This window comes from Hyperolius riggenbachi, chromosome 9 (assembly GCF_040937935.1).
Source record: "Hyperolius riggenbachi isolate aHypRig1 chromosome 9, aHypRig1.pri, whole genome shotgun sequence".
Lineage (NCBI taxonomy): Eukaryota > Metazoa > Chordata > Amphibia > Anura > Hyperoliidae > Hyperolius > Hyperolius riggenbachi.
This window is the reverse complement of record NC_090654.1, coordinates 197,003,040-197,024,708: the sequence shown is the minus strand read 5'-3', so window position 1 is coordinate 197,024,708 and position 21,669 is coordinate 197,003,040. Positions and strand designations below refer to the sequence as shown.

General features: G+C 43.2%; 1 protein-coding gene across 3 annotated transcripts in view; it reads right to left on the bottom strand.

Annotated features, from left to right (window-relative positions):
• Positions 1-11,182: 11,182 nt before the first annotated feature.
• The window catches only part of LOC137532879 (serine/arginine-rich splicing factor 5-like), a 33,735-nt gene continuing 23,248 nt past the window's right edge, over positions 11,183-21,669 (bottom strand). For all 3 annotated transcript variants that reach the window (XM_068253853.1, XM_068253855.1, XM_068253854.1), the window contains 3 exons: positions 19,967-20,040; positions 12,943-13,053; positions 11,183-12,015 (listed from right to left, as the gene is read on the bottom strand). In XM_068253853.1, coding sequence (XP_068109954.1) covers positions 11,817-12,015; positions 12,943-13,053; positions 19,967-20,040 — 384 coding nt within the window. In that variant the 3' untranslated portion in view covers positions 11,183-11,816. The remainder of the gene's footprint in view (positions 12,016-12,942; positions 13,054-19,966; positions 20,041-21,669) is intronic.

The following is a 21,669-nucleotide window of genomic DNA, read 5'->3' as shown; positions in this document are numbered from 1 at the left end:
ATTGGGTGCCCGCAAAGGGCAGATTAGGGTCTGATCTGATGGGTAACAGTGACAGATGGTGATAGGAGGTGATTGATGGGTAATTAGTGGGTGTTTAGGGTAGAGAACAGATGTAAACACTGCACTTGGGAGGTGATCTGACGTCGGATCTGCGGGCGATCTATTGGTGTCGGTGGGTGATCAGATTGCCCGCAAGGGGCAGGTTAGGGGCTGATTGATGGGTGGCAGTGACAGGGGGTGATTGACCGGTAATCAGGGGGATAGATGCATACAGTACACGGGGGGGGGGGGTTAAAAAAAAGAGCGTTGACAGATAGTGACAGGGAGTGATTGATGGGTGATTAGGTGCAAACAGGGGTCTAGGGGGTGGGCAGGGGTCTGAGGGCGATCTGGGGCGGGGGAAATCAGTGTGCTCGGGTGCGACATAGGGTGGCTGCAACCTGCCCTGGTGGTCCCTCGGACATTGGGACCAACAGGGCAGGAGGCAGCCTGTATAATACACTTTGTAAACATTACAAAGTGTATTATACACTTTGTATGCGGCGAACCGGGTGCTAGTAACCCGCCGGATGACGCAATCGCGACGCCCATGCCCTTACAAGGACCGCCGCCATTTGTCAATACGGCGGTCCTTGCAGGGTCCACTTCCCGGCCGCCAATTGTCTATACGGCAGTCAGGAAGTGGTTAAAGGAGTTTGTAGTATAAACCAGCCTTGTACTGATTTGATGTAGATTTTAAAGCTAGAATTTATATTTGTGAAACATTCTTACTTTGCTGCATTTTTTTTTCCAGACCTGCCGAAAAAAACAACAAAAAAAAAACGTTTGCTTATTCAGCTGCTGGCCTGTTAAGACTTCTCACGAGAAAATCTCACATCCCCACATGTGGTTGGTGAATACATATGGGGAAGCTGTAAAAATAAATAAATAAATAAATAATATCGCCTGCTTACGTGAACTACAGCAATGGATGAATGACAACTGGCTGAAACTAAATGCAGACAAAACTGAAGTCCTTCTGATTGGAGGGCAGAGCATGATAACAAAACAACTTAACTTGCAGTCTTCACCACTGGGAATAGGAGGCACGGATCTACGCAGCTCTGATCATGTGCGTAGCCTGGGAGTTCTAATTGATGGGGATTTAAACTTCAGAACTCAAATCTCTGCGGTGGTGAAATCATCCTATTTTCACCTGAAGAACATTGCAAAAATCAAGCACCTCATACCCCCAGAAGATCTGCCAACCTTAGTCCACGCCTTCATCACATCCCGACTGGACTACTGCAATGCTCTCTACACTGGCCTTCCAAAAAAGGTCTTGTACCGCCTACAGCTGATACAGAATACTGCTGCCAGACTGCTAACCAACCAACCCCGTCACTGCCACATAATGCCAGTCCTGTATTCCCTTCACTGGCTACCTATAGAATGGAGGGTCCTATTCAAGATCGGCCTACTGACATTTAAATCCCTGAATAATCTAGGCCCTGGATACTTGAAAGATATGTTACAGCTGCGTAGCAATCCCCGCATTCTCAGATCCACAGGTTCTAATAATCTAGTCATACCCAGAGTCCACTTGGAAACTTTTGGTCCCAGAGCCTTCTGTCATGCTGCCCCTATGTTTTGGAACTCCTTACCTCAACAGATCAGGACAGCCCCATCCCTGGATGTGTTTAAATCCAGACTGAAAACCCACCTGTTCAGTCTGGCATTTGCAGAAATATAACTTTTTTTTTTTGTAACTCTGGTTTTTATTGAGAAATATAGGAATGGGTACAATAAACTTTGTAGAACATAGCATTATAATTATCAATCAGACCACATAGATATATCAAAAAGTAGAAACTTTTTCAGTCAGACTAGAGTCTCAGATTCAGACAAGCTTTTGTGCAGACACAAATCTAAGTATGAGTAAATCTCTTAGCTTAATTGGAGAAATGAAGGAGGAGTCTTTGCTTTTGACTTCATAGGTGGGAATATAGATGGTTTACATAAGAAGTGTCCGGAGGTTCTGCTGGGATGAGCTCAGATGTAACGCCATGTTCCTAGGAGCAAGTCTTTGATATAAATCCTATAATATGACTAGGGAAAGTAAAGCCAGTAGAAGCGGAAGAGTGTAGTGTGGATATACTTAAGGAAGGAGGGAGGGGAAAGGGTAGGGTAGGGTCGGGAAGGGGGAGTGGGTGGGAAGGGTTTGGCAGGAGGGGGGGTTTCAACAGGGTACAGTGTTCGGCTACCTCATCCCAATGTACAGAAAGCTAGGGAAGGTGTTCCTGAGAAACGCAAGGGGTCTAAGGTTCTGGTAAAGGGGAAGAGCTAATGATCAAGAACTGATGTCAGTTCAAGGAGGCATGTAATCTGGTGAGTATAGAGACCATGGGCCCCATATTTTATGATACTGAGGTTCAGTGTCCCTCAGGGTGGCTGTCATATGTTCCATTGTCTTAATCCAGTTAATTTTTAGTTTAACTTCTGAGATATTAGGAGGAGCTATGTTTTTCCAAGCTGAGGCTATGGAAAGTCTCATTGCAGTTAGAATGTGAGTGATTAGACGCATACGAGGTTTGGGAACTCCAGGGATAGGTTTGCCTAGAAGTAAGGTCATCGGGTCTAGTGGGATTGGAGTACCTGTGACCGACCGTATCAGATGACTGACCTCTTCCCATAGAGGGATGATTACAGGGCAGGACCAAAAGATGTGTTCAAGAGAGCCTTTGTGGGAGCAGCCTCTCCAGCAGGTGTCGGGTGTATGAGGGTGAATAGTTGCGAGGACTTCGGGGGTCAGATACCACCTGAATAGGATTTTGTATATATTTTCTTTGATTTGAGTGCAGATGGATGAGTGTTTGGCATTTTCCCAGATATCTTCCCAGTCCGAGTTACTTATATTAATCGATAAAGCATTTTCCCATTTCTTCATGTAGAGGTGGGAAGCCTTTAAAGTTCCTGAGTTTGATTGTAGGAGAGAGTATATCTGGGAAATTAAGCCTTTTTGATGTCCCTTTTGAAGGCAGATTCTTTCGAAGGTGGTAGGGGAGGGTGTTGGGGGTGCCCCCCTGACGTGACTGTTAAGGAAGTGGGAGATTTGGTTCGCTTCCATGAGTCTTGATGGGGGGAGATGTATTTTTTCTCTTAGCAAGGAGAGTGTGATAAATTTGCCAGAGGTAGGGTCTATCCAGTTATTTAAATTATAGTAGCCTGAGAAGTACCATCTGGCTATAAAGGAGGGGACAGTGCCTGGGGGGAACATAGGGTTCCCTAAGATAGGGTACAATGGGGATGGATGTGAAATCAGGCCCGCTTTCCTTGCAGTATTTTTCCATATACTGAGGGTAAACTGTATAGTAGGGAGGAGGTTCTTATGGGGTAGCTTAGGGGGGTTTAAGGTCCATATGAAGGAGGCTAGAGATAGTGGAGAAACCTCCATGGCCTCTATTATAGCCCATTTAGAAAAGACTCTAAGGTCAGACCATTCCTTCAGCTGTCTCAGGTGTGCAGCTTGATAGTAATGTTTTAAATGTGGCAGACCCAGTCCTCCCTGTTCTCTAGGAGAGAGAAGGACAGACTTGGAGACTCTTGGGCGTTTATGATTCCAGACAAACTTTAAGAATGCTGATTGTAGTTTAGCCAGCTGAATGGAAGGGACCCGGACCGGTAGAGTCTCAAATAGGTACAATATGCGGGGCAGTATATTCATTTTTAGTGAATATATTCTCCCTATCCAGGAGATTTTATACGCCGTCCATTTATGGAGATCCTGGAGAATTTTCTGTATAAGGGAGGGAAAGTTGTGCTTATAGATAGTTGAATATGAGGTGGTGAGATTGATCCCCAGGTATTTTAAGGTTTGAGATCTCCAGTTATAGGTGAAGTGGGATTTTAGTACCAAAAGCCTACTTGAGGGAATTTTGATAGGTAGGGCTTCAGTTTTATCCTTATTTAATTTAAATCCTGAAATGGCTTCATAGGAGGAGATTGTTGAGTGAAGGGCAGGGAGGGATGTTAAGGGGCTAATGAGAGTGAGTAAGATGTCATCAGCGAAGAGTGAGATTTTGTGTTCATGTCCACCATGTTTTATACCCAGGATATCTTTGTTGAGTCTTATTGCGCTAGCAAGGGGCTCTATGCTGATGGCAAAAAGCAATGGAGACAGTGGGCAGCCCTGTCTAGTTCCGTTATTTATTTTAAATGGGCGAGATGGAGCTGAGGGAAGTTTGACTGTGGAGGTAGGGGAAGAATATAGAAATTCGAGTAGAGTTACAAATGGACCAGTGAAGCCTTGATGCCGGAGCACCTTGAAGAGGAAAGACCAGGATAGCCGGTCGAAGGCCTTTTTGGCATCTAGGCTTAAAAGGAGGGAGGGTTTATTGTCTCTATTCATAAGTGAAATGAGGTCTATTGCCTTCCTGGTATTGTCGCCAGCTTGACGCCCCAATATGAAGCCTACTTGATCGTTATTAATTAGGGATGTAAGTATAGGGTTTAAGCGGTTGGCAAGGGCTTTGGTTATTATTTTTAGGTCGGAATTTAAGAGGGAGATTGGCCTGTAGCTTTGAGGTAGTTGGGGGTCTTTTCCCTCCTTGGGGATTACTGTAAGGAGGGAGGTTAGCATGGTATGGGGGGGGGGGGGGGGTATGTCCGTCCATTATTTTAGAGGCAAGGGTCGCTAAGTGGGGAAGTAAGATGTGTTGGAACTTTTTATAGTAGGAGTATGGTAACCCGTCCGGTCCAGGAGATTTTGAGGAAGGAAATGATTTTAATACCTCAGCCAGTTCTAGTGTGGTTATGGGGGAGTTGAGTGTATCTCGTTGGGGATCCGTTAGTTGAGGGAGATTTAAGGGTGCTAAAAATGAGTCGACTGCAGAGAGAAAGGTAGGGTCTTTGTCATGGTCGGGTAAGTTATAGAGTTGTTCATAGTAATTTGTGAAGATTTGAGCGATCTTTTGGGGGTTGTAGTGTGTATGTCCGTCTGAGTCTTTCATGGCGTATATGAATTGTTGAGAATTTTTAGGGTTTAGTTTTCTAGCCAGGATTGTGTGGGGTTTATTTCCTCGTTCATAGAAAAGCTGTTTAGTCCAGCGCAGACTTTTCTCAATTTGGGTGGATTGTAGTGAGCGGATATTTTGTTTTAGCTGTTGAAGTTGAGTGTAGTGGTGTTGTGTTGGGTCTAGTTTGTATAGGTTTTGGGCTTTAGCTAGGGCTGTATGGAGGGATAGTAGTTTTTGAGAGGATAATTTTTTCCTTCTGGACCCCTCCGCTATAAAGAGGCCCCTAACAAAGGCCTTGTGTGAATCCCAGAGGATGCCGTAAGAGGAGACTGAGTCAGAGTTTGTATGAAAAAATGATTGTAATTCTTTAGTAAGTTCAGATATCAGATTTTTATCTTGGAGTAGCGTCTCATTCAGTCTCCAATAGAGGGGTTTGTGGGTTTTATGGAGCCAGTCCAATTCAAGGGTGACGCTGTGATGGTCAGACCAGGCCACCGGATGGATACTGGAGTCCTTAATTAGAGGGATTAGAGCGGTGTTGGAGAAAAAGTAGTCCAGCCTTGAATGGGAGGCGTGAGGGGGGGAGTAAAACGTGTATTCTGTTGAGGTAGGGTTGTTGATCCTCCAAAGATCTACCAGCTTATATTTTCTCATTAAGATTCTGAATTGTCGGGAGTTGCGATCGTGTGTGGATGCTGAAGATGGTGATGTAGGGGAGCTACGGTCCATGGAGGGAGAGAAGGCCAGGTTAAAATCGCCTCCTAGGAGGAGAGTGCCTGTGGAGATTTTATGAAGTTTTATTAGGAAGGAGGAAAGGAAAGAGGTCTGTTGGGAGTTGGGGGCATAGACATTGGCTAGAGTAATAGGTTTGCCTGCCAGCATTCCTGTCAGAATTAGGTAACGCCCTTTGGGGTCCTGTATAGTCTTGTTTATCTGCAAAGGGAGGGTTTTTTTTATGTATGATTGCGACACCTGCCCGAGTAGACGGTCCAGAGGCTACATATACCCCAGAGTAGAGTCTGTCCCCTAGTCGCACTGAGTCGTGCCTGCATAAGCGAGTCTCTTGAAGCATAACAATATCTATATGCATTCTCTTGAGATCTCGGAGAAGTGAGACTCTCTTCTGAGGGATGTTTAGACCCTTTACGTTTAATGTCAGGAGTTTAACCATAGTCTACAGGGTTAGGGTAGTTACATCGTAGGAGAGGAGCCAAACACTGTACCCTGGAGAGGGGGAGGGGGGGGGGGGAAAGCACAAGGAGAAAACAGCACATAAAATACAACATAGTATAACTTGAACCAAAACAATAACAATTGTTCAGTGAAATCAGTAAAATAAGAGCCTCTGTGAGAAATGAGGCCACAAACGGTGACAACTAAAAGCAGTTGTCGGATTGAGGTCACCCCTGAGGGGTCCGGGCCCTTAGAAGGCCAGGACAACCCAGGGATGAGTCTCCAGAGACGAATGCTGGGGCGTCAAAATGGACGCTCAGGAGCCCACGTCCAGCTTAATGGTTAAAGGACGCCCGGGATCCAAACATATATATATATATAAAAATAAAGAAAAAAAAAAAGGGAGAGCAATATGGGAAACGTATAGCCAGTATAGGTATATAGTGATATATATGGTAACGTTTTACGTCATTTCGAGAAATGTGGGGAAGGATGGTGAGGTATGATCCTTTCAAGTCTGATGTATATGGGAGCATAAAAGTAGTCGATAGCACTGGTTATGATGACCATTTAGGCGGAAATATCAAAATTGTTAAGTCTCAAATCACAGTATGAAGTGCTGAGGGCATTCAGGTAGGGAGAGCTTCCATGTCTTCCGATCCCTGTGGATATGTGAGGCTTCTGATTGGTGCTTTGGACCATTCTGCAATATGTCGCACTTTCCTCGGCGGAGAGGAGGCGGTGGGTGAGCGGGGGTTTGGGTTAAGTGAGGGCGGGGGCATCTTAAGGCCCATTTGCCTGAGGAAGAGAGGTGCGTTATCAATGTCTGAAAGGGAGAAAGTCATTCCATTCCTGATCACGATGAGGCGGAAAGGGAATCCCCATTTGTATGGGATGTGAGAGTCTCTGAGAAGCTGCGTGACGGGTTTGAGAGCTCTTCTCTTTGCCAATGTTATTAGAGATAAGTCGTTAAAAACATGCAGCTCATCTCCTTTAAAGGTGACTGAGGGGACTTTTCGGAGAGCTTGAAGGACGGCCTCTTTGGCTTCATAGTAGTGAAGCCAGGTTATGATGTCCTTCGGTCTCTGGGCAGAGGATGGGCGTTCACCTAAGGATCTGTGGGCCCTGTCTAGACTCCACAGCTCGTCAGGGATGTCTGGAGCCACTGATTTGAAGAATTCTGTGAGGTGTGAAACAATTTGATCAGGTTTAACTGACATTGAGACCCCCTTGATTCTTAAGTTTTGTCTCCTCTCTCTGTTTTCCGTGTCCTCTTGGGCTGAACGGAGTGAACTCAGGTCTGAAAGCATTATCTGTTGTTCCTCCTCAAGTTCAGCCTGTTTCTGCATTATACTGTCCACCTTCCCTTCTAGGGTGTTCGTGCGATTGCCTAGCCCTGTAAGCTCTGCCTTAAGGTCCTGCAGCGCTGAGATCATAAGCTGCTGCAGAGACTCGTGCATGGAACGATAGTGTCTTTCCAGCGTCGTTTCCAGCACTAAAGCTGTGATTGGTGTGCTATCAGCGGGCATACTGGCCTGTGAAGGAGGAGGAGTGGAGTCAGCGCGGCCTATGCTGTCGGCGCCATCTTGGGAGGCAGCGTGTTGGATATACCGGTCCATCGTTACTCTCTGTGCAGTGGTTTTGGGTGGCATCAGCTGCAGGGAGAGCCTGGTGAGCGGACCCGTTAGGAGCCGCGTGTCAGGAGCGGAGAGATTGCGTATGGCGGCTCGGGTTGCGGTGGTGCGGGCAGGAGCTCCTCTCTCAAGCGGCCATCTCGATCGCGCCGCGCATGCGCCTTCAGAAATATAACTTTTGCTGTGTGAATACTTCATCCTACTAACTACTGAATCTGAGAGAGCCTAAGCGCTTTGAGTCCTATGGGAGAAAAGCGCTATAGAAATGTTATTGTATTGTATTTCCGATTCTGAACCTTTTAGAAATATTACAGTCAAATAAGAAATGTACTTCCCATAAATTTACCAGAAAACAAGTACCTGATTCTAAAGATCCAGAAAAATCCCAGCTGTATTGTGCAACATAGCACATATTATTCAAATGCTACCACCTTTTTTACTGGGTACTTTTCACACAAGTGAGAATTTCAATCCCCAAAGTGATCAGTTTCACATGAGGGAATACTGCACAGGGGTTTGAATATCAGGCATGTTGATACAGGTTATTGCAAACACATCTATAAATACTTAAAATATACTACAGTCCTCCTATGCCAATGTATTTCATTTGAAGTGTAACTTCACTTAAAAAATAAATCCTTAAAAGGGTACCTAAAGTGAATAAAAGATGACAGTTTAACTCACCCATGGGCTTCTTACAGTTCCCTAAAGTCCTTGCCATCATCCCACACTGCTCTGTTTAGCAGCAATGCCCTTCTGAAAGCTGGGCGACTAGGGTGTATTCTGCACATGCAGAGTTGCAATTTTTAAAGCTCCTGTCCATGGGAGCGCAATCAAGAGGCGCACAGCCCAGGGCCAAGCTTGCAGCGAGGGCACAGGATGACTGTAGAGGGCTTGAAAAAGCGTACCTATTAAAAAGCCGCTGAGATACTTGGGCGCAGGATATAGCCAATATATGGCTAACCCTGCTCCTGCACAACTCCGGTATTAATTACTATTCCCCCTCCAGGTCGACATGGATGGTGGGGAATGATACAATTTGGCTTCCAGCAATTGCTGGTAGCTGAATTACAGTGTTTTAAAAGTAACTTCAGCTCCGTCTTCTGACAGCGACAAAGTTACTTGGTGTGCACCGCTATAGCCGTAATTCCTATTACGGTCTATGGTGGCGCTGGTTGCGCCTAAACTTCCTGCGCTAGATTCCCAGTGTACGCTGGAAAAGGCCTCAGGTAAGTAAAACCTGAAACTTATTCCATTTTAGGTTCTCTTTGAAGTGGTATAGCCTACGGCAATTATTGTATATGGAAGGAGAACAGCCACTTTGTAATGTGGCTGCCGCACTGCAATACCAATGTGATTGTGTGTGTTGCGGTATAACAGCATGCAGTATCATCCAGGGCTGTGGAGTTGGAGTCGGTGGTTTCATTAACTTTGGAGTCAAATGATTTTTGTACCGACTCCACAGCCCTGGTATCATGGCACTGCATTACCTCAAAACATACACCATAAGAGTGAAGCATACATTTCATTGACTATGAAGGAACGCATGGATAACAAGGTGCTTCTTTCCCATTCTGTTGCATTCCTGCTACTAGGTTAGGTTCACAGTGGTCAGTTGCATAATGCACACATTATAATGACTGAACTGCAATGGCGACTGGCCATAGACTTAAATACAAAGCCTGCATACGAGTTAGAATAATGAGACCCATTACAATGCATCTGATCACTACCTTGAGATTAATTTTTCAGAACATTACAAAGATGAGTCATTTTAAAGTCCCCACATCCTTTGAGTAGGCCACTATAAGTATCAACTGGGTGTGGTCAGGCAAAAGGTTATCGCACTTGTCTTCATGCTCAGAAAGAAATGGGAAAGGTAGCAGAGGAGGCTAAAGGCTATGATCAGCTTTGGGAACATGAAACTAGCAGGAATCCCAATAGGCAATCTACACAAGTAAACAATAGAAAAGGATTTTTTGTTTCTTTTCTAGCTGAGGTGAGGCATACAGTGACACATTCAAAATTCTTCTATATTATGGTGTTGTGAAAACTCTTCGGAGTAAAAAAACTTGAGTGTGTGGACAGTGTACATGATGAAAAAAGGGCTCTCTAATGCCTGGTACGCACAATGAGATTTTTCTGGCAGATTTACTGCCAGATCAATTATTTCAAATATGTCCGATCTGATTTCCGATCGATTTTCCATACACGTGAAAGGAAAATTGATCAGAAATCAGATCGGATGTTGAATATAATTGATTTGGCAGTATATCTGCAGAAAATCTCATTGTGTGTACCTGGCATAACACAGAAGGGTGAATTGCGCACTTGGCATGTAGTACAGCCTCCAAAAGCTGGACAAAAGTCAAGAGAACCAACAGTTCTTCTCACACATACTAAGTAAGGGCCTGTTTCCACTACACGCAGATTGGATGCAGAAAGACTGACTCCAATGAATGCCTATGGGAAAATCTGCATCAGAAAAATTGCGTTTAGTGGAAACAGGCCCATAGACATTCATTGGAATCAGTTTTTCTGCATCCAATCTGCGTGTAGTGGAAACAGGCCCTAAGGCAAATACAGATGAAACACTTCCACTTGCTGTGACCACACCAACAAGTCAAAGATTTAAGTATGAATCCAAAGCTTAAGAGTGCAAAACAGGAAACACAGCTTGATATTTATTACGAGTCATTATATTTGTATGCGGATTCACTTAACCAGTCACATTTATTTTTTACAACACAGTCAATTTAATCTAACCTCCCATTTTGCTTTTGTTTTGTCAAAGTCCCAAGTCTGATTGCCAGCTAGATAAAATTTCCTCTAATAATAGATACAAAGTCCAGGTCCCATGTACAGGACTGCTTTAACCTTTGCTGTGTGATGAACCCTTTAGCGGTGTGGAGAAACCGTACAAACCACTTGCAGAGTCTGCAATGCTGTGTTCTATATAATCTCATCTGCTATTCTTTAAAATGATCCAAGAATGTTACTAAAATAACTGTACGTACAGAGGCTTATGTACTGCACTAAACACAAATGTAGTCGTCAAATAATTTCTGTATCAAAATCTGTGGACCACAACAGACATATCATTTACGATCTACTAAAGAAAAAAAAAAGTATTTTGGAGTGAAGATCACGTGTAACAAATAATGGTGAAACCTAACGTATGTGATGCATTTGTAACTCTCTGATTGGCTGTTCGTGTCGCATCACTTCTACCTTCTGTGTACACTAAAAACAGGAAGTGAATGCGACTAGCCGATCTGAGACAAGCCTTCACATTTATATCGATAACGTTTCTCCATAAATTCGCTCACAGATGATTATGTTTATTTTGAAATTCAAAGTTTAAAAATTGAGAAGACTTCGTTTCAATCTGAAGGTTCTGCATTCAATATCATTTAATTGAAATCATCCAATCACACACAACACCTACTAAAGCCAATAAGACAAGACATACACACAACATAGGCCTTGGTTGTGAAGAAATGAAAACCATACTTAAGAGATAAGCACCTGCTTTTGACTTGTATTTAGTGGTCTCATGTCTTGTTTTTTAATATGTTCACTAAAAAGTAAATTCTCCCCATAACATTTCAACACTGGCAGTTTTGCACGTCAGTTACAGAAGAGAACAATTGGGAGGGGAGGGCAGTATTCAATATAAATGAACATATTAATCCCTAAACATTACACTAACATACTTTATAAACAAGAGAAGGAATTGGTGAACAAGTGAAAAGAGGTTCCCCTCATCTATACAGTGAAAACTAAAGTAATTTAAATGGGGTTTTATTTGCTGGGGTGAGTCACTGCCTTCGTATGCTTTAGGCAGAAGGGACTGATCACATATTTACAAAAACAAAGCAACAGGCCACCGTTCTGTGCCTCGTTACACAGGCGCTTTGGTTATATAAAATAGTGAACACTGCCTCCTGCTCTCCCACTCTCTGCTAGGGCACATAAACTTCATTTTGCACGCTCGGCCACTGCAGGCCTCTTCTTAGTCACGGCTCTCACGAGAACTGGAACGGGACTGACGTTTAGGGGAGCTCTGGGACGGTTCTCCGCTTCCAGACTTCTGACTGTACTTCTTTTCAGGTGTACGGCTGGGTGACCGGGACCTACTGACAGACCGGGAAGATCCACGAGATTTAGACTTGCTGCGGGATCTAGAGTAACTTCTGGACCTGGACCTGCTCCTGGAGGAGGAACAAAAATAAACAAAACACAAATGACTTGGTGTAAAAGAATAATTACACACAAGTTCTCATTGTATGGACCCAGGCTAATAAATACACACAAGCTCTCACACTATGGACCTGGACTACTGTAAAATACACAAGCTCTCATTGTATGGTCCCAGGCTAAGAAATACACACAAGCTCTCACAGTATGGACCTGGACTAATAAATACACACAAGCTCTCACAGTATGGACCTGGACTAATAAATACACACAAGCTCTCACTATATGGACCCGGACTAGAATATATACAAGCTCTCACTGTATGGACCTGGACTAATAAATACATAAACAGAGAATACTGCACATTTCAGAACACAAGGTTACAATAACAGTAAGCAATTATTTTTTTTAACAGCACCATGAAACATGATGGTGCTATATAACATGTTTTCTCAATGTGAGATTGAGCTAGAATGCTAAAGGATCGGATGTGGCTAAATATTTTGATTAATCATATAAATTAATTTATAGGGACAGGAAGATGGATCATTTAAACTACTGATTTATAATAAATTAATAAACTCAATGGAAAAAGATTAATACAGGTATAAAATGTACTGAATGAGTACGTTTTTGCAGCAAAAGGGAACTAAATCTTAGTCTTTGGTTTGTATGTAATTTGCACTGATATGCAACTTAGAGCCTGATGCACTAACCAGCATTAACACGGTCGTAGTGGTTACTACTGCAGTGTACAAGTTATGCTATGAGCGTTATAGCATAACCTGTGGTAGTACTGGTAACATCGTCATCTCTGCACGACAATATTAACACTGGCTAGTGCATCAGGACCTTAATAACCTAATCAACTGCTTCCCATGGCTAGTTACAGAAGAGAACAACAACATTGATCCCAAAAAGAAAGGGTAGAAGCAATTTACTTGTTTTTCTTGCGGTCTTCAGTTAGCTTTATTTTGCGTCCACTGAGCTCCGTACCATCCAATTTGTCTATGGCGTTCTTCATATCATTGTAGGATGCAAACTCCACAACCCTGGCAATAGAGAATGCAGTTTGTTTCAATAAAATTTTATTAAAGAATGCAGGGATATTTCCAGTACAAATGTAGAAATAGTAGTAGAGACAATGCAGTTTCATGTAATATAAATCTGTAAGCTCTCAGCACACACAACTGACAAAACAGACTCTCTGAAGATAGGTAGCTGCCAGATAAATGTAGTTGCTGGTTGCTGAGTCACTGTTAAAAAAAACAGGCCTAACACACTTACCTTATACCATGCATAAACCATAAACTCTGCATTCATTTTAAATCGAAGTCATTAAAAATAAATCAAAACAAATGAAGACAGATGTAACTTGAAAACACTTTATTATATACTGTAATGTAAAAAGATTTGTGAATCCTGCAAGGTCGAGATGTTTTTTCTGGTTGCTCGAGACCTCTGGTCAATGGAGAGTTTACATTATATTCTGGACAATTGGGCATAATTTTCCTGCTAGATCATCAATGCGCAAAGTGTACACCCAAAAGGGGCATCTGTATATTTGGGCACTGGGTAAAGCCGCTATTAGAATTATGGTTCTGTAAAATTCAAAACTATAAGCTTGCTAAACACCCGCAGTTCGGGATGCAAGCTTGGCTTCAGGGGCATAAAGAGAGAATTTTCATATTCAGTAGCGGTGCATTGTGGGTAGCCACAGATGTTCACTTAAAGCTGAATTATCGCAAGTACCTTCTGTTTTAAAGGACACCGGAGGTGAAAATAAATTAACAATTGCATCTATCCTCCTCCTCCTAAAAATGACTTAACCACTTCACCACTGAGGGGTTTTACCCCCTGAGCACCAGAGCAATTTTCACCTTTCAGCGCTCCTTCCATTCATTCGTCTATAACTTTATCATTACTTATCGCAATGAAATGAACTATATCTTGTTTTTTTCGCCACCAATTAGGCTTTCTTTAGGTGGGACATTATGCCAAGAATTATTTTTTTCTAAATGTGTTTTAATGGGAAAATAGGAAAAATGTGGGGAAAAAATAATTTTTTCAGTTTCCGGCCATTATAGTTTTTAAATAATGCATGCTACTGTAATTAAAACCCATGAAATTTATTTGCCCTTTTGTCCCGGTTATAAAACCATTTAAATTATGTCCCTATCACAATGCTTGGCGCCAATATTTTATTTGGAAATAAAGGTGCATTTTTTTCAGTTTTGCGTCCATCCCTAATTACAAGCCCATAGTTTATAAAGTAACAGTGTTATACCCTCTTGACATAAATATTTAAAAAGTTCAGTCCCTAAGGTAACTATTTATGTATTTTTTTTTATTGTAAATTTTTGAAATTTTTTTTAATTACAAAAAAAAAAAAAAAATGGGGCTTGTGGGAGGTAATGAGTTAATTTTTTGTGTAAAAATCATTTGTATGTGAAAAATGTGTAGGGTGTAGTTTACTATTTGGCCACAAGATGGCCACAGTAACTTTTTGTTTTAATGCGACCTCCAAGCGTCCTTCCGGAAGCTTGGAGGAAGTATAAGGAGGCTGGACACGTGAGTTTTTTCTCACAATGATCGCGCTGCCCATAGGAGAGCAGCGGATCATTGTGGGGCTTAGATCAACGAACGGGAATGGATTTTCCCGTTCATTGATCTCCGGGCGAGCGGCGTGTTTACGAGCGGGAGCGCGGACAGCGTCGGGAACGCGGAAAGTACGGATTTCTCCGTCCCTGGGGGTTAAAGGATGGAAAAAGGGACGGAGAAATTCGTACGGGCAGGGGTAAAGTGGTTAAGATATTCCACAGTTTTATTTTATATTTAAATCTACTTTTTAAGGTTTTATTGTTTTTGCTCAATGACACATTCATTGAAATATGCCAGAGCTAAAATCTATGAACTATTGAGCCTTTTTATCTCTTTACTGCTCTCAAAAGCCATTTTCTGCTAGGAAAGTGTTTTATAGTTGGAAATTCTTCTCAGTGAGGGTCACACTGTAGTGTCCTGATTCACACAGGAACTGCTACTTGCATACAGTGCTGCCCATAATTATTCATTTTGACTTACTTTTAGTCAACCAGCAAGCCATTTTTTTGATGGGAAATAACATAGGTGTTATAACATAGGTGGACAAGAGGCATTATTGGGCAGCAATAATGGTTAGTGCTCTCGCCTTGCAACGCTGGGTCCCTGGTTCAAATCCCAGCCAGGTCAACATCTGCAAGGAGTTTGTATGTTCTCCCCATGCCTGCGTGGGTTTCCTCCGGGACCCCGGTTTCCTCCCACATTCCAAAAACATAGATAAGTTAATTGGCTTCCCCCTAAATTGGCCCTAGACTATGATACATGCACTACATGATACATACATAGACATATGATTATGGTAGGGACTAGATTGTGAGCTCCTCTGAGGGACAGTTAGTTGCAATACAATATACTCTGTACAGCGCTGTGTAATATGTCAACGCTTTATAAATATTTAAAATAAATAAATTATTGTGGAAAAACAACATCTGTTTTAATCAACTCAACAGGTAAAAAACAGCAACTCTCTGCAGTTGGTTTGTGGACACTCATGGCTAAGACAAAGGAGCTCAGTGAGGACCTGTGGCTGCGCATTGTGGCTGCTCACAAGTCAGGAAAGGGCTACAAGGCCATTTGTAAATGTTTTCCAGTTCCAGTGGCTACAGTGCAAAGTATTATTAAAAAAATACAAGATGTTCCGCACTGCGGAAAATCTCAGAGGACGTGGTCGGAAGCCAAAAGTGACACCTGTGCTGGCCAGGAGGATGGGGAGAAAGGTAAAAAAGAATCCAAGGATCACCAATAAGGCCATCCTGGTGAATCTGGGCTCTGCTGGTGCAAATTTCAGAAGGCAGACAATCCAACAGACACTGCACACTGCTGGGTTCCACGGATGCAGACCAAGGAGGACACCACTTCTCCAGATAAGGCACACAAAAGCTCGCTTGGCCTTTGCAAATGCTCATCTGGAAAAAAAAGAAGACTTCTGATCTTCAGTGTTATGGTCAGATGAAACAAAAATTGAATTGTTTGGTCACAATGATGTTTCCTTCATTTGGCGTAAAAAAAGGAGAAGCTTTCAACCCGAAGAACATCATTCCCACAGTCAAATATGGTGGTGGGAACCTAATGCTTTGGGGGTGTTTTTCAGTCAATGAACCAGGGAACCTAATCACAGTAACTGGCACCATGAAAAAAAGAGCAATAGAGGATTCTCAACAACATAAGGCAGTCTGCAGAGAAACTTGGCCTTGGGCACTAATGGCCATTTCAGAATGACAATGATCCAAAACACACAGCAAAAGTGGTAAAGAAATGGTTAGCAGACAACATTAATGTTTTGGAGTGGCCCAGCCAGAGCCTTGACTTGAATCTAATTGAGAATCTGTGGAGGGAGCTAAAGATCAGGGTGATGGCAAGACCTGAAAGATTTGGAGCTCATTGCTAAAGATGAACGGGCCAAAATACCTGTAGATACATGCAAAAAAACTGGTCTGCAATTAAAGGAAGTGTTTAAATGCTGTAATAACCAATGAAGGCTTTTCTATTGATTATTGAGAATGGTACAAATACTTTTGGACTGGACACTTTTTGCTCAAATGTAAAAAAAAAGCAGAGTAATGTTTGTTTCCCCACAATAATGCCTCTTGTACATAGTCTTATTATCTTTTGCGAGACACCTACCGTATATACTCGCAAGCAAGCCGACCCGCATGTAAGCCGACCCCCCCACTTTTACCCCAAAAAACAGGAAAAAATGATTGACCCTCATGTAAGCCGGGGGTAGGAAACGCTGGCCGCGTGATCCCCCCAGTATGTCCCAGTATAGCTAGTATATAGCTAGTATAGTGCTCATTATAGCTAGTATAGTGCTCAGTATAGCCAGTATAGTGCTCAGTATAGCCAGTATAGTGCCCAGTATAGCTAGTATAGTGCTCAGTATAGCTAGTATAGTGCTCAGTATAGCTAGTGAAGTGCCCCAGTTTAGCTAGTGAAGTGCTAAGTGCCCCATTATAGCTAGTATAGTGCCCCATTATAGCTTGTATAGTGCCCCAGTATAGCTTGTATAGTGCCCCAGTATAGCTTGTATAGTGCCCCAGTATAGCTTGTATAGTGCCCCAGTATAGCTTGTATAGTGCCCCAGTATAGCTTGTATAGTGCCCCAGTATAGCTTGTATAGTGCCCCAGTATAGCTTGTATAGTGCCCCAGTATAGCTTGTATAGTGCCCCAGTATAGCTTGTATAGTGCCCCAGTATAGCTTGTATAGTGCCCCAGTATAGCTTGTATAGTGCCCCAGTATAGCTTGTATAGTGCCCCAGTATAGCTTGTATAGTGCCCCAGTATAGCTTGTATAGTGCCCCAGTATAGCTTGTATAGTGCCCCAGTATAGCTTGTATAGTGCCCCAGTATAGCTTGTATAGTGCCCCAGTATAGCTTGTATAGTGCCCCAGTATAGCTTGTATAGTGCCCCAGTATAGCTTGTATAGTGCCCCAGTATAGCTTGTATAGTGCCCCAGTATAGCTTGTATAGTGCCCCAGTATAGCTTGTATAGTGCCCCAGTATAGCTTGTATAGTGCCCCAGTATAGCTTGTATAGTGCCCCAGTATAGCTTGTATAGTGCCCCAATATAGCTTGTATAGTGCCCCAATATAGCTAGCATAGTGCCCCATATAGCTAGCATAGTGCCCCAGTATGGGTGGGTAGGTGGGTGGGTAGGTGCTGTCCCTCCCCGCTCCCCCGCAGCCGCCGCTGCTATTACCTTAGGAGGCGCCGCTTCCTCTATCCCCGTCCTCCTCCGGTAACTCATTCACAGCAGCGCGCCTCTCACTGCTGTGATGACGAGGAAACCATAGAGAGCGGCTTCCTGTAGCGGCGATGCCGTTACTATGGGGAACCGCTCTCTATGGTTTCCTGCGTCATCACAGCAGCGGGGGGCGCGCTGCTGTGAATGAGTTACCGGAGGACGGGGATAGAGGAAGCGGCGCCGCCTAAGATAATAGCAGCGGCAGCGGCCGCGGGGGGAGCGGGGAGGGACAGCACCTATCCACCCACCCATGACTCGCAAGCAAGCCGACCCCGCAACTATTGGCCCACTTTTGGGGGGGGGGGTCAAAAATTCGGCTTGCTTGCGAGTATATACGGTATGTCATTTCCCGTCAGAAAATTACTTGCTGGTTGAATAAAAGTAACTTTACGGCAAAATTTGCCAGAGGTATGAATAATTATGGGCAGCACTGTACCTGATGTTTAAATCTTTCAGGCAGAGAAAGAAAAAAAGGAACACAGCATAGTTATTTGTGTGCTAGGCACTGTACATACACATGTCTATCTCATGTCACATGTCACCTGGGGTATCCATTAAGAAGGCAAATCACACTAAGCATTGATTTTTAGTAACAGGGCTTTTCAGTCCCCTATACATTCCTAGTGGTTTTGGGTCACCCAGAGCTGTTTTTGGTTACTCTGTGGGAATATTACCGATATTCTACTACTGGGCGCCAGTTAACTCCTTTCGGACCGACACAGTTTAAATCTACGTCGGGTGGCGCTACGGTTCTGACCGGATGTAAACTCTACGTCCCATTCACCGCCAGCTCCCGCCGCTTTCTATCCGACGCAATGTGCTGCCCTGCCGCCTCTATGACGGCAGCACTGTGAGCCGGGCAGGAGCCGTTTTCATTGGCTTCTGGCCCAGTCATTACTGTAAGCCGTTTCCATTGGCTTACATGGAGTGACAGGGTCAGGAGCCAATGAAAGCGGCTCCGGACCGGCGCCTGCCATCATAGAGATGGCAGAGAGAGCAGCCTGCGGCGGGGACAGAGCGGCGTGACCGGCGGGAGCGACTGATTATCGCGGCGATTCGCCGGTATGCGCGTTTTAGCGCATCAGCAGCCTCTGATCCTTAAGGGGGCAGAGGCTGCTGGTACCGGAGTGGTTAATGACAATAGTAAAATATCAGTAATATTACCCATATTCTACCATTGTTTACCTAACCTACCTCTATCACTAACCCTCTCCCCTACATACTCCTATCACTTAACCTACCCCTAACCCCTCCCCTCACCTATACACACCTAGCACCATCAGCTACATAACTTCTGGGGAGTGTCTGCAACACCTCTGCCAAATAGCCGTGTGTGCTAGGGATCATGTTGGAACATTTGTTTTTTTTAAATGGTTTTATTTTTCATTAAATCATCAATATTGTGACTATTATACCGAATGTTGAATAAAGGCTTGTTATATTTTTCCTAAATTTGTTGTGGAAGGTGCTATTCTTTAAGGGCTTTCTTTCTCTACCATATAATTCAGCTACATAACAGCCATCACCATCTGCCTTATCAATTACCCCCGCTGATAGTAGCCAAACTCCAGGCACCGCTTTGTGAGTCCCTCCGCCACTATGTGAAGTTTGGCTCGAGTCTGTGGTGGTCACCATGTAAAAGAGGCTATGCACCTATATCCCCCTCCACGGCAAATTGTACACAAACTATCTTTTGTGAGTATTGATGTTTGCATCCTCTTTCCCTTTAGTTGAGGGAGATAAACCTCTTGCATTAAGAGGATGCACACCACTACCTAATAGTTATGGGGGGAGAGAGAGATTTCATCTGTGATATGATCTGGACTTCTATACATGGATCTTCTATGAAAAGAGGTGTTATAAACCTATATATTGCCTATTTTAATAGCCACAGAAGCAGGTAAGGATCTGTAACAAGTCAGCTAAAATCCTCATGGTGGTGGAGTTTGCCAGTGAACATTTTTTACATCTAAATAAAAAGTAATTGGACTAGCGAGAGCATAGGAGTTTCAGAGTAAGTTTTCTTGATTTTCTTTGACTGAGATCTGTGTAAGTAACTATTGCAGGGTGTGAAAATCCAATGAACAAGGAATAGTTTTGGTACATCAATCATGCACCTACCCCTCATTTCTGTTACTCCTGTGTGCGTCAACGTATGTTACCTCTCCGGCTTTTCTCATGAAATCCTTCAGATCCTGAAACAACAGAAGACATGTTAACTTCAATCAAAGGTATCCTTTACTTTATAAAAACACAGAAATATACTGATATTGAGGTGACGGGAGCTTTGCATTAAACTAAAGATCCTAAAATAAATCAGTGTTAGCATCATGTGGGGAGGCAGAGCTACAATGAATATTATGCTGATGGATAAAGTGTCTGCGGTGTGAGCAAAGAGGTAGCATGTAAAGCGGTCTTACAGGACAGACTTCTCTAAGTTAAAGTTATATTAGAAATGCAAAAAAAACATATGATAGTGGTAAAATAAATTGTAGCTCTAATATATCACAGGCCAACTGCTACATAAACTTAACTAGTGTCGGTTTGTACAGTTTGGTATTATATTATTTCAAACCCAATTTACTTACCACAGCACACAACCAGTGGTCGGAGGTACCTTAAGCAAAGAGTCGCTTGTCCATAACCTAGATGACCTTGTGAGCAACTCACTTACATGACAAGGGTGGAAGGCAGCAGGAGAGCACCAGAGTCTCAGTAAGTGAGTGAAGTTAAACCTGAAACCACTGGATGCAATCACAGGAAGTGGCTAGAGAACCTGAGGCTGACCTGAGCTAGCCACTCTTGCTCAAATCTGGGCAAACCAAGATCTAGACCGGCACAAAGCGGGAGGGTGATAGGAACCAAAAGGAAACTTCAGAACAGGCCCAGCCCTAGAATTTCAGCCATTAGCAAACCAAAAATTCTTGGGCTCTCCTCCACACAAGAGAAACGAGGCTTAACCCAAAGAAAGGCTGTTAAAAGAGGTTCAAAATGCACTTGGTTAGATATATGATTGTAGAAAAAAAAATATTTACTACAATACAGGATGGATCAACATCACTTTAGTTTAGTACTGGTATAAACAGCAGGGTAATAGTGCAAAATACTATTAAAAAGGTGTTAATATCTTTGCTTGGTATTGAAAACTGAGCCGCCCTTTTGACCAGACATCATTTGTTGAGGACTTGGACATCTGTAAATCACACATTTCACAGATGGCTGCAAAAAGTGTTAATGCAAATCAGGACTCAGTCAAGACAACTGTGGAAGAGTTGTAAAGAAAGATGAACTCCAGGCAGAAGTAAATTCAGCCCTGCTCTCTCCCCCTCCTCCTGATGACCGATACTTACATTTAGAAAAATAATTTATGAACAACTTATTTGAAGAATCACATGAGCATTCCCGCGATGACTCTCAGCATTGTGATCACGCAGTCCGCTCTCTCCTACAATTTTTCAGGCTGGGCTTAAAGCGGACCCAAACCAAACATTTTTTTAATTCAAACTATTTAGCTGCACCACTCTGACACATACAAAGATAAAACGCTCCTTCAAGCCTATGAGCATTTCAGTGCTTGCTTTTCACCCTTCTCTTTTTATAACTAGGGTTATATAGGTGGCAGCCATTAGCAACTCAACTCCATTACACACACTATACAATTCGTGAAGCAACTACTGGAAACTATATTTTTGCATATTTGTATTTTACTAGTTCCACACTACATATATTTGCATAAAATTATCAGCAACTCAGAATTATTAGCATCTCAAGGATAAACGGACGCATGTTCATGATAGGCAGCTTCTGCTAGTCCTATTGTGTTA